The sequence below is a fragment of the Emydura macquarii genome, unplaced genomic scaffold (assembly GCF_026122565.2).
Source record: "Emydura macquarii macquarii isolate MOO-44397 ecotype Brisbane River unplaced genomic scaffold, CSIRO-AGI_Emac_v2 contig_2321, whole genome shotgun sequence".
In the NCBI taxonomy this organism is placed as follows: Eukaryota; Metazoa; Chordata; order Testudines; family Chelidae; genus Emydura; species Emydura macquarii.
Window position 1 is genome coordinate 2106397 of NW_027132458.1, and position 13183 is coordinate 2119579.

At 37.6% G+C, this 13183-nt stretch overlaps 1 protein-coding gene across 17 annotated transcripts in view; it reads right to left on the reverse strand.

Moving 5' to 3' along the window:
• CLASP2 (cytoplasmic linker associated protein 2) overlaps positions 1 to 13183 on the reverse strand; it is a 270791-nt gene that overhangs the window by 41360 nt on the left and 216248 nt on the right. For 12 of the 17 annotated variants that reach the window (XM_067560901.1, XM_067560898.1, XM_067560897.1 and 9 more), the window contains 2 exons: positions 7501 to 7664; positions 6853 to 6931 (listed from right to left, as the gene is read on the reverse strand). In XM_067560901.1, the coding sequence (XP_067417002.1) occupies positions 6853 to 6931; positions 7501 to 7664 (243 nt within the window). Of the gene's footprint in view, positions 1 to 6674; positions 6726 to 6852; positions 6932 to 7500; positions 7665 to 13183 lie in introns of all 17 variants that reach the window. The other 5 variants (XM_067560896.1, XM_067560894.1, XM_067560899.1 and 2 more) reach the window with 1 other exon arrangement.

The following is a 13183-nucleotide window of genomic DNA, read 5'->3' on the forward strand; positions in this document are numbered from 1 at the left end:
TAGATCAAGACATGTCAGATTTATCCAGGGAGGCTTGCAATGAAGTCCTTGCTAACATCTGTACTTTTGTGATGATCCCTTGAAATTGCTCTCTCTGCTTTTGAGGCAAGAGGTTAATAAAGGAATTGAACTTTCCATAATTAATGTAATTATATTTTGCAAGCAGGGCTTGATAATAGGCATTTCTAAATTGTAATGACACAGAAAAATAACTTTTGCAGCCAAACAAGTCTAGTTGTTATTGATCCTTGTCCTGTTGAGTGGATCTAGAGCAGTGTTGCCTGTTTCACTCATTCACAGCATTGATCACCAGTGAGTTCAGGGCTGGATGTGTGAAGAGGAGCTTATAACCCTTAGCAGGAACATAGTATTTCTCATCTGTCCTCTTACAAGTTGGGGGTAGCTGCGGTTTGCCAAATTGTTCTGGCTTGTTCCAGCAAGGCCATGTTTACAGATAAAGTTACCCAACCAGAGAAGGCAGTACGGAGAATGTCTATTAGTTTGTGCTGGGTCTCATGAGTCCAAAGAAATATGAAGGGAATCAGAAATTCTTCTGATCAGTTCCTGGAACTGCTTGACATTATCTGAATATGATGAAGGCAGAAGCATTATTGCATCACTTGGTAGGGAGGAACAGATGTTGTGGTGCAGCTTTCTCATTAGCCCTCTTTTCTCCTGTTCCTCAAAGGATTACTTCTGGGGAGGAGACTGACAAAGGAGTAAATGTCAGTCTTCTTTGATGGTCCCCATGCTCTGGAGAGTTGCTTCCCACAGGCTGTCCATGGATTCTAAAATGACTATTTCCCTATATGGGAAAGGGAGTGGAGGAGAGTAACTTATGGTCAAACGAGAAAGAGTATAGGGTGACCCATGCACGTCTATGCCTTGGAGTTTCCCTCACAAAGTGTAAAGGAGAGTGAGCTCTAGGTTGATAACTGTACTTGTTGGTCTGGTTGCAATGCTGTCTTGGTCACTGTAGAGAATAGGATTGGAGTGATGGGCACAGCCATTGATATGAAGCTCTTTGAGAGAGTCTTTAGAACCTCTTGCACTAGGGTTGTGCTTGGATGGTGCCAGGCACAGGACAGGCATCAGTACCAGGCAATGTTAGGTACTGAGAAACTTAGAGGTACCTGGAGCCTTCTTAGGTGGGTATGAGTTCCTCAGTACTGAAGGGGCTTGGAGCCTCAGCAATACTATTTTTTGGACATGAGATCTCAGAAGCAGATCTCTGAGGCTATTCAGGCCTTTTACTACTAGCTTCCTTCTGAAGAGACCTCTTGACCTACTTCCTAAGACAACACAGCTTGTATGCCTAAGAAGGGAACATGCATCTCCTTTAGGCAGTTAGGATGGCCGCCACTAATGGGACAGAGTGATGGCAAGTTAAGTAGGACTTAACCCTGGGATATCTCAGCATATCCAGAGAAAATTAACAAGCAAACTTCTCCAGAGAGGTTTCCTTAAGAAACCAAAAACAAAACAAAAACAGGGGGGAGGACCAGGCAGTCTTGCAGAGTAGACCCCCAAATTACAAACAAATGATAAAAATACTAGAACTATAAAATCTGATAATAAAATTATTCCTAAAATAAATCTATATATAAAGTGCTAAAACTAAGCTAACGAAGATGGCACGGCAAGTCTTGCTCTGTCTGGCCAAGAGGGGATTGAGAAACAACAGAGGGCAGTTTGTCTAACACTGCCATATATATCCTCAATGTTGGGCACAGGGTTAGCTGGGGCACATGTGCAGACTGAATGGGCACTGCCACCAAACATCTCCATTCAAAGGTGCATATGCACCTGAAGTGAAGCTTCCATAGGGAAACCATCTGAAGAAGAATCTAAACTTTTATATAAAAAAAACTCTACTACTCATTGTACCATATCTATGCAAAATTCACTTCTCTACCCATTTTTAATAGAGAGAAGTCCTGAAATGAGATCATTCTGGACAAAAAAACCAGAAGGCAAGAAACCCCCCCAAAAAACCAAAACAAAAATGGGGGCTGAAACGGAGTGCTCCATCTTTTAAAGAACCGAATTTTAAATTAACTTTATTCTCAGAAAATTCATTCAGTACTGAAAGAATTATACGCTGTAGGTTTGGGGAGGACACACAAAGAAGTTGAATGCTTGCTTTAACTGCAAAGCTTAACTCAAACTTAAAAACATATATATATTTTTCCAAACAAGCACCTTCATACTTTTTACCAATTATGTGCCTCAATTGTGGTAGACATTCCCTGTATGCAAAGCTACCTCATTATTTTCCTTCAAATTCCTTCTTAAAACTCTCCTTTGCTGTGATATCTACAAAAAACTTGACAATTATTACTGGCACTCTGAGACCACTGCCTATCACACTGATCAATACTATCTCATTGTTTCCTTGTGCTCCTACCTGATCTGTCTGTATCCACCTATTGTCTCCTGTCTTATATTTAGATTGTAAGCTCTTTAGGGCAGGGACGATCTTTTTGTTCTTTGTTTGAGCAGTGGCTAGCACAATGGGGTCCTGGGCCCATGACTAGTGCTCCTAGGCACCATGGCAATACAAATAATGATAATTAGGGAGCTGTTACCAGCCCCTCCATAATATAAAATGCTGCAATAACCCATATGCATAAACAAGGTACATTTTCAACTACAGTAGAACATTTAACAAATAGCTTCCCATGAAGCCACTGATAAGATGTCATCAGCTCTGTTGCCAACTATATGCTGGCAGCACTAAGTTGCGTCTCTCTTTCCACAGATTAAAAAAATGCCATTATTTATATGACACAATGCTTACACAAGAGATCAGTTCGTGGATAAAGAGCAGCTGGCTGAAACACAACCGTAGACTCTGCCCCTACCTCTCAGAGCCCCTTTTTCCCTCGTTATGCTTACTGTATTGACAACGTGTGGGAATAAGTGAATGTGTAATGCTGACTGGCCATTACTTATATTTAAACAATTAACATACTTATGTCTGGACTAAGTAGAAATATGTTACCAACCCCTTCTCACATGGTCCCCTACAGGTCCTGCTTATGAAAAGGACACCTCACTGTGGTCATCAACAGATTTTGCCAGAAAGCATCCACCTTAGACTGGAATCTTCTACTCTGACCTCTGATTGAGATACCAAACTATTGTAGTCCATGATGAGTTACAGCAAACATGCTGGAATCTCCAACTGAACAAGGATGGTCCCCGAGGGGAAGCAAGGGAACATTGAAGCCTCAAAAGACTAACCATATGGAAGGAAATGGGGGAGGGGCCCTTTTGCACTAACAATACCTGAAGTACTATCCTATTTTCTTCCCTGGACCAGCCATCCAGAGAACAAGAAGTCAAAGACCTTAACCACCAGCTAAGCTAAGCCTGAAGCTACTAAGAGAGAGAAATGACTACCTCCCTACATGCAAAACAAGATGAAGTTATTGCAAAACCAGTTCTCAACTAAAACCAACCACGTGATTTAAAGATTCTAAGAAGCCAATGACATGAAAGTGTTTTAATATAAAATTCAGAAATGTTTGAATTCTCCAACATTCCAGTAGAGAGAGGATGTGTGTGTGTGTCACTAACCATTTCCCCAGGCTGACACACTAAAAAACCACAAATCTGTTATTAGTACAAAATTAGTTTGGGTTAAGAGCTCCAAAACATTTGATGTAAGAATCACTTCTGCATTTATGTAACAGCATCAGGAAGACGCAGACAATATTAGTGTGGAAAAGGGAATAAGCTAAGTAAATAGTTTTTACCATAGATTGTATGTTCAGAGAAACTTAAGGTGGAATACCAAAGTAGTAAACTATACAGAAATCATTTTAAGTGTTGTATTTCCTTAAAACAAAGGCAAGAAAGAGTCAGCTTCTGTCTTTAGCAAACTCTTAGCCCAACTGATTGGATTTAAGAAAGGTGTTCTAACTTAAATTTCCTGTGAAGTACTGAAGTAATTCTTGTGTTAGTCTTATACATTGATTTACTCATTGTCGTAATTGGGGAGGAGTCAGATTAATTGAACCACTGATTTATCTATTGTATTTCAGTTGTAACTTTGATCTGATCATTGCACTTTGTTATATTTGATTAATTTAGGGAAATAGGAAGTAAATTAGTTAGTGACATATCACATATTTATATTTGTTACATATTTATTTTCTTATTCTTGTAATAAATCCATAAAAGCATACTAGACTGGTTCCTCTCTCAAAACTTTAATGCAAGAAAACAACCTTTTTAGAGGTAAAAGTAAATGCATCGAGTAGCTCTTGGACATGTATTTTATTTGATTAAAATCCTATTCGAACCATTGCCAAAATGGTCCGACATGACTCATCATTGTCTCGGCTAAAAACCTTCACTTCTTCCTCCCAGGCAGATATCTGCCCAGAGTGTTTCAAGTATTTGTCATCTTCAAACTGTACTCCTTTAATTCATTATATGTGAAGCTGAATGTGAAAACAATGCAAAAACTCTAGCTGGTGCAAAACTTGGTTGTCTGTCTCCTCCCTGGACTATGTTCACAGAAGCACATCATTCCTGTGTTCTGGGTCCCCTATTGGCTCCCAGTCTACCCCTGAGGCCAGTTCAAGGCCCCACTTCTAATTTTCAAAGCCATTAATGGGTCAGCTTCATTAGAGACTATATTGCTATCTATGAACCAGGTAGATAGCTGTGCTCCTTTGGAACAAAATGCAGATTACAAAGCCCAAGTCACAGAGTGTGTGAGCCAGAGTGAAGGCATTCTTGGTGAAGGGAGATATGTCTGTACAACAATTTCCAGAAGAGATTAGTAATCCAGAATCTGATCATTAGGTCAAACTAAAAAAGACTTTCCTCTTTGAAATAATTTTGCCATCATAACCAGAATGATATTTCTAACAACCTCCACTCTCTCTAAACCCTACATAACCATTCCTTTAGGAAGAGTTTCTGAAAAATGAAGAGCTGGATTCCACCAAGTTCACTGGGAATCTTGCTATGCCAAGCCAATTAACCCTGGGAAGCATTCTGTTACTATGGCGATGGGTACTAGTAAAAAAACACCAACATAGGTAGATAGAGTCCTTAACACTACTACTACATTACATTTTTTATTACTACTAATAAATACGTTCTCTGGATCTTCAGTGATAGTGGTTAGGCTTAGGAAGAAGTTGATGGGGTAGGATCTGAGGTATGAAGAATTCTTGGATTTCTGAAGACTAGATTATTGCCTGTTAACTGCAAACTTTATAAAAAGGTTAATATTTAAAATATTCTTTAAACATTTATTTGAAACTATACATATAGAGACAACCATTTGAAGCCACAGCTCTAAGGAAGAGGAGGCTTCTGCTGCCAAACTCTATTACAGACATCTTACATTTCTTCAAGCATTGATAAATCTTTATGGTAATTTCTTGGCATCTGTTTCCTAAACCAGTCTTTTTTACTTCCTTCTCTGCCATCAGGAGGATGGTCTTGGCCTTGGCCCCCTCTGTCTTAAGCTCTGGCTCCAAGTCTTTAAAGACTTTGGCCCTCATCCTCACACCAGAAGTCCATGCTTTCTTTCAAATCTACAATATGAGCTTCACAAAAGAAAGCACGTCATGCTTTTGTAATTACATCAGAATTCTATGGAGAAAGTAACTCACAGCAATCAACGAATTAATCTTCCTGCAATAAACCTCTGTCTTAAGGACATGTTACAGAACAAATTGTGTGATTTCATTACTACTTCATTTGATTTCTTCAACAACTCTGATCACATCACGAGATAGCAGCCGCTGTTTAATACACCACCACAAAGTAATAGTAGTCAAAATATAAACTGTCCTCAGAGTAATAGTGTAAATTTTATTGTGCTGCAGACAAAAAACAAAACAAAACAAAAAAATGAGCTAATCACATGTAACTTCAGCCCCAGTGTACAGGAAAAAGTGTAACCTTGTGCATTGTTATGTTGCATGACATTCCAAACTGTGTAAAATACTTTCGTGCAGGATAGAGCAGAAAAAATTCAGTTTTGTATATGCTTGTTATTTCCCCAATTTGCCTTACTTGTAAATCTTATTAGGATTTACAGCATTTAAGACATTTTCTCTAATTGTAACTGTTCTACAGAAATCAGTTTTAATTTTAGGCTTTACAGCCATTTCTATGTTGACATATTCTTAAGCTGTGAAAATGTGTGCATATATAATACAACACATTACTTTTAGAAAAACTGAAGAAAAATGTATGCACCAAACATAAAAGTGACATTTTTTAATTAAATCATTTAGGTACGTGTTAATATTAGGATTCTTTAAATTTTAAATATACCCACAACCTACAAAATGAAAGTAGTTTAGGGAAAAACCTCCTTCGTCAGAATTACATCCGGAAAAGAAGATTGGGAAATCACAAACATAAAATGAAAAAAGACTTGATAGAGTGAGTTTGCATAACCAGCTTGGTGTTAGGCAGCCATATTTTTGTTGCTGCTGTATTCACTGAAGTGTGGTCTTATCAGGTCTGTTTTTGCAACAAATGCTCTGACACTAGTATAACACTTGAAGTTGAGTATCTGCATGCTTTAAAGTTTCTTGCAAAGGTTAGTAGCCACAGATGGATGCATACAAGTGGTCAGAAACATTATAAGGTTTTACATAGGATTAAAAAAAAAAGCAATAATGCAGACAAAAAACCTTGGAGCTCCAAAAAGAGCGAAGTTGGTCCTGCAGCGCTGGCTTGACTGTCTGAAAATTTATAAAAACAAAATCCACCAAGTGAAAACCTCTTTTGCAATACAAATCCAAATAGTAAGAGAAAGCAAATTTCTATCAACAAATATTTAATTTGCAATTTAGACTTGTAAATTCTTACCTTCAAACTGGGTGTCTGGGTCTGATCAACAGTGAATCTCATTAATATACTGAACTGGAGATCATTTGGAAAAGATTCTCTGTAAAATAAAAAAATCAGGCAAAACACATTACTTGCATAGGGCACACATTTAATAACTGTACAGGTGTTGGCTCTAACTCAAAGACTCTCTCTATAGTAACTAATCAAAGCTTAATCTACCTTTCAAATTATAATACAGGCCTACTTGTTTTAATATCTGGGTAGATATGTTACATCATACTTTCAGAAACATTCATCTAATGTAGAAAGAATATAAATCACAAAATTTTACTAATTTTAAGCCATTGTATGTACTAACATGTAACATAAGCAAAACAACTCTGAACAATATGTGGCTTATTAAATCCAGTCCTGCTAGGATATGTATTTCAGAATCTAGAAAATTAATTCTGTATTCATTATTCAATGTTAAGGATTCAAAATAGTCACAGCAATTTGAATTCTTTGAATTATCTGGTATTTAGAAAACAACCACTATCAAGTTTGTTACATTTTAAAGCCATCAATAGGCTCTGTTTTGGGGCCAAGATTCTTACAGTACAGTGAGAGAGAAATCTGGGAATATACTCTGATGTCAATCAAAAGACATTGTCAGCAATGTATTACCTTGTGACATCAAGTGCCTTTTGAACTTTTGCTTGTACAGATCCAAGCAAATCAGCACCCATTTTTTTCAGCAGCTGTGTCAACAACACAAAGAGCCAATCCTGTAGATCTTCTTTATGGACCTGAATGAAGTCGACCAAGGTCTCCAAAAACATGCTGAACACCTAAAGGAGGTAGAGAAGGGAAAAAGAGAGAGGGGTGGGTGGGGAAAGGAAATGACATTGACCTGTGTTGAACTAACAAATGATGAAGAAAGCAGTAAGGGAATCAAAGGCAGAGAGAGGCAGTGATTTGCAGCCAAGCAGGAAAACAATCTGTCTGCTTTTCATTGGTCTCCAAGATACAAGAGTACATTGTTATCCAACTTCAGCCGAAGTTTGACAATTAGCTATTCCATGCAGTATCATTGGGTAAAAAATGCTTACTGTGATGGCTGGCACAACTTTATTTATTATTTAAATTCAAACTTCTTTCCACTTCAACCTTTATGTAATTAAGTCAGTTCTACATACCCCACAGAGACCATAAAAATGGCCTCTCTTTTTAAAAAGCAAAGAGGCCCCAGCAGAGCTTAATTAAAATATGAGTCGTGGAGATCTGCATTATACAATACTGCAAGAGAATGCTTATTCCTTTCCACAGAAGATTTGTGCAATGGAAAAGGCTTCCCCTGTTCTTGAGCATTCTGAACCAAATTATTCATTACTGTAGAGGAAAAAATATAGTACATTTCTGATTCTGATATTCTTTTGAAATATATGGAATGTTAAATCTTTCTAAAAACATATTAGCAACTATCTATGGCATTTTGGAGGAGTGGTAATGGGAAGCAAATATTTAGAAAAAATTTTCTATGCATACATTTATACTGCATTAAACTCCCCTCTGCCCCCCATGGCAGCAATTCTCAGAGCACAGGTCAACTGACTTGGGCTCATGGGGCTCATGCTCAGAATCTAAAAATAGCAGTGCAGACATTCCTAGTAGGACTGGAGCCCAGGCTCTGAAGCTCAGCCAGGATCTCAGAGCCTGGGCTCCAGCCCAAGTGGGAATGTCTACACTATTTTTAGCGCCATTAGCCCAAGCCCTATGAGCCTGACTCAGTTGACTTGGGCTCTGAGAATTGTTGCTGCATTTTTTTTTTTCAGTGTAGATGTACCCTATGCCAATTTACATTTTGTGCAGTTTACAGTATACAAGTGTGAATGATAAAAACTACAGTGAAACCTTAAGACCAAGACGTATTTTAGGGTTTGGAGTTTTTTTAAGTGTATGTATACAAAATTTACCACTATGTGGCATTAGTTTTCTTTTTAGGACCTCTGACTTTTGGATTCACAGGAGCTTATGTTGGAGTGGGACGTAGATGGTTCTAGATATACAACTCCAAAGGTATTTTATTCTGCCAGAATTCCAGCCTAATCTAAGCCATCAAACATGCTGCTGTGTAAGTGCACCTATGAGAGAGCTCACTATAAGTACTTTTTAAAACTGATGTCATACAGTCATTAAAGTAAATATATCCAACACACTAAAGGTGCAAAGCCAAATGATTAGTTTGCAAGTGTTCTTAATTAGGTATTTGAAGCAGGTATTTGATTAATAAGCACTGGATGCCATACATAAATTCAAATTCTCTCAGGATCCTACAGACAACCAAACAGTTTCTCTTCAGCACTTCTTTAAATATTTTAAATATTAAAAATCCTCTTCCTGTCCTAAATAGATATAAGCTTTCTCAAGAGAAAACATTTTCCTCCCGCCATAAAGTGAAATATTGTGGGGTATATTCTCCCCATCCATCTACTGTTTCTTGATGTTTCTCTCTCTGAGTGAAGGCTGAACATTACTCCAGTGCTGCTCCTGGTTGAGGTGGAGGGGATTACTCAAGAACCACATTAGAAGGTCCCCATGCCTAGCAGTCCTATTCACTGATAATTCCAGGGCACAGGAAACAAGAAAATAAGCTATCAAGTTCAGCACTTTAATTCTGATTCCACATAAACAATAACATACAGATTTCTGTAATGTGTTTTACAGAATTATTATTTCGGTACACACAAATCTCCAAACAGTGGAACTGAAAAGCCAAATGACCAAATTATGTCAATTAATCTGCCTGAGTTACATAGACTTTAAGGTAAGAAAGGACCAATATGGTCATCTAGTCTGAACTCTAGCACAACATACGTATAACATGTATACATATAACTATATGCAAACTGGATTTATAACAGGTTTTCCAAGTGCCTTTTCTTTGTCCCAGGAAATTCCATTAAGGTTTGGTTGAGATATAAACTGTTAAAATATCATTATTTTCTTTCAGTCACTTACATTCCTCAGGAATATTTTGGCAACACATCAAAATAACTGAACATGAGTATTCTAAGAGCTGGGCCCATGCTGCCACCGCAGCAGCGCAAACATCCTTGGGAATACCTGGGAGCTGTCAAAGTAGCTGATGTGGGAACAATGGTGGGAAGAGGCCAAGCTAGTCTCCCACAGGGCCCACACACAGCTCCAGTTGCCCATCTTTTCCTTTTTCCTCTTTAAAAAGAAAACAACAAACCTAGAAAATTATATACAAAAATCATATACAAAAATCTACTTTAAAGAGTGTTACTTAAATTACCAAGCTGAGCACTCAAAAGTTATGAAATGTAATATTTAAATCACCTGAGGAAGTCTGCGCCTGTATATATACACACAATTATAGTACAGGAAACATTGCATTAAGTTTGAAATTTTGAACATCCCTGGGAATTAAGTTTCTATGTGGACTTATAAAAACTTTAGAAAATGGGACTATGAAAATTTTACTTATAGTCCTTAATTACATGATCCCATATTTGTTTTCGCACAACCCCTGCACAGGATGGATGCCCAAGGGGGCCAAATTAAGGGTTTATGATTAATTTTACATCAGGCATTTCCTAACTTTTGTGTGTTTGACTTTGGAATCTAAACACTGCTCTTAAAGTAGCTTTTTTGGTTGTAAAAAAATATATATATAGGATGTGCAACATGGCTGAGTTAAGGTTGCTCTCAGCTGTAATTTGTGTAACTACTCTGACTTCTGAATGTTTCTCAAACTTAACCATATGCTAACATTACCTTTTTTGTTTTGCATTGTACAAGCCAAATTCATTAGTCTACACTAGCTCACAAGGTCCCAGAGAGTGGTTGAACACAACCTTTTTTTGTTAGGGGAAAACATAGCCAACCCCCAAAACATATGTGTTGAGTTGCAGCCCAGGCATTACACGCTATGGGCATGTATTGATTTAGTACATCCCTGCTATAGCCAGGGGGCTAAATAAGGAGCACAGCAGAGATTAAAACTATTGTTCTCTAAGGGAGGGAGTGTTTCCATGGAAACATGACCTGCCTTTCTTCATTGCCACAGGAAACTGTTGAGGCCAAGAATTTAGCAAGATTCAAAAAGGGAATGGATATTGGACATTGCTACAGATAGCAAGAACATCTGGAGTTGTCATAATTAATGATAAATTATAGAAGGGATATTAAATATCATATTTCAGGGCTTAAGTCAGTATCTAACTATTGAAAAGGATGAGACCTAATGTCAGGGAAAGATTACCACACATCTGCCCACTGCAAGGTTTTTACCCCTTTCTTGTACTGATCATCCTCATAGAAAGGTTACTGGACTAGACGGACCTCAGTATGATGCAGTATGGCAATTCCTATGTTCTTTCCAAGGGGATAAATTTTCCTCTTGCTGTTGTGGCCCTTCATGATGAAGGGAGGTGAAATTTGCATTTTCTTTCACCAATGGAGACTTCATCTAGCCCAATTTATTATATGTGAAAAGTGGGGTGGAAGAACTCTGCTAATGCCATGCTTGAGAATTAAATGTACAAAAGTAGGACTTTATGAAGTTATGGTTTCCACAGCAACTATAAATCTGACCTCAGCACATATTTAATATTTTGTACTGTTGCGTACACATTTATACCATTATATACATGCAGTGTGACAGAGTTACAATGGGTGGGAAAATTACAGCTTTCAATTTCTTAACTTTTGTACATTTTCAATTCTCAACCATGATGTTACATGATGTTACATTAAGTGTTTTGTCGATTTTCCTTCCTTAAAAAAATGAAAGAAAAAAACCAAAGAAAATCATGACTGATCTTTGTGATGCAAGAATGATGAAGCACAGATTGAGTGCATGTGAATTTTCAAATTCAGTTATTCTGAAGTTGGAGAAATAAAGTAAAGATAATAGTGACAAAATAATTTGCTCTGTTTTACCACTTGTGAGAACATATGTACACGAACAATTAAGTTTAAAATCAAGCACACTGTTACATCAAATGTACTTTCATAAGAACAAGACTATATATATATATATCGGTTTGTTAGATGTCACGGAAAAGTGAGAAATTAATTCTATAAGGGACTGTTGAAAAAAATCAACATTACTGTTTTATTGTTAGATACTGCTTTTCCCACGAGTTAGCAAATGAATTAATTGAAAATCTAAATTGGCATACTATAATACTGTCACAAGGTATGCTAGCCCTTTAAGATGTTTGTAACTCATCCTCAACTATGGTAAGCTTAGGGAAGAGAATGACATAAGGAGTCATATTAGGGGAGAAAGTGGCTAGAAAACAGGATTGCTGGGGAATATTAGGGCAGCCTAAATTCATTCAGAGTATGGAGAAAAAGCCTGCTGCGAAGGTGACAACTCTTCAGAGCTCCTAGGCAAAAGATCTAGAGGAACTGCAAGAACAGCACCACCTTACTGAGGGACAAGCCTCAACTGAGGGACCTGCAGGGAAAAAGGAATGTAAAGGATTTAGAACCTGGAGGTCTGTGAGGAAGGGGAAGCCCTGATAAAAGACAGGATGAACTTTTAAGCCAAGATGGAGGGCTATGTAGATGTCAAAGCCCATTATAAACTTAACAGACTAAATGAGCCCAAGAAATAGGGATGGATGGTACTAAGCTACACCCAGAAGAGGAAGTAGTAAGGTGAAAACATCAGATGTGGTGTTTTGTTTGATGCATGACAGAAGAGGAAAACTGAGGCCGGTTCAGGGCCAAATCCAGACTTCTCTACCCCAAACGCTTTTAACTATGCTGAATTTCAAAGGCCTGCAGCAAACTAAAGGTGTTATGAGCTTCTTTACAAAGAGGTCACAAGAATCTATTATAATGAGAAGTTTAATGCAAATGTAATACAGCGGCTGCTACCAGCTCTCCCTATATAATGCTATTTGTTAATAACAATAATATTCTAATATTTACATTTAAAAGTGAAAACAGGAATATGAAATACAATGTATACACAGCACAGACAAATATGGGAAACCTTAACTTCTGAATACTTGATTCTCCATCATAACAGTTGATAGTGGACATTTTTTTCGTGGTTTTTAAAGGTTAAGAAATTAAGCCATTAAACTCATGGAGCTTACAAACTCGGCTTTCTTTGTCACAAGAGCTCATACATTTCTTGATCTGGAGCTATTTGGTTTGATACTTCCTATACTGAAATCTGCAGGCTGAATAAGCTGGTTAAACATTTATATGCTCAAAGCAATTTAGAGTAAACTTCTGGAGTGGTTTAGCACTGAATCAATATAAACTGTAGTGTTGCTAAAGAGCTTCAAAGCCCCAGGCCACTATTCTTACTCTGAACAGATAC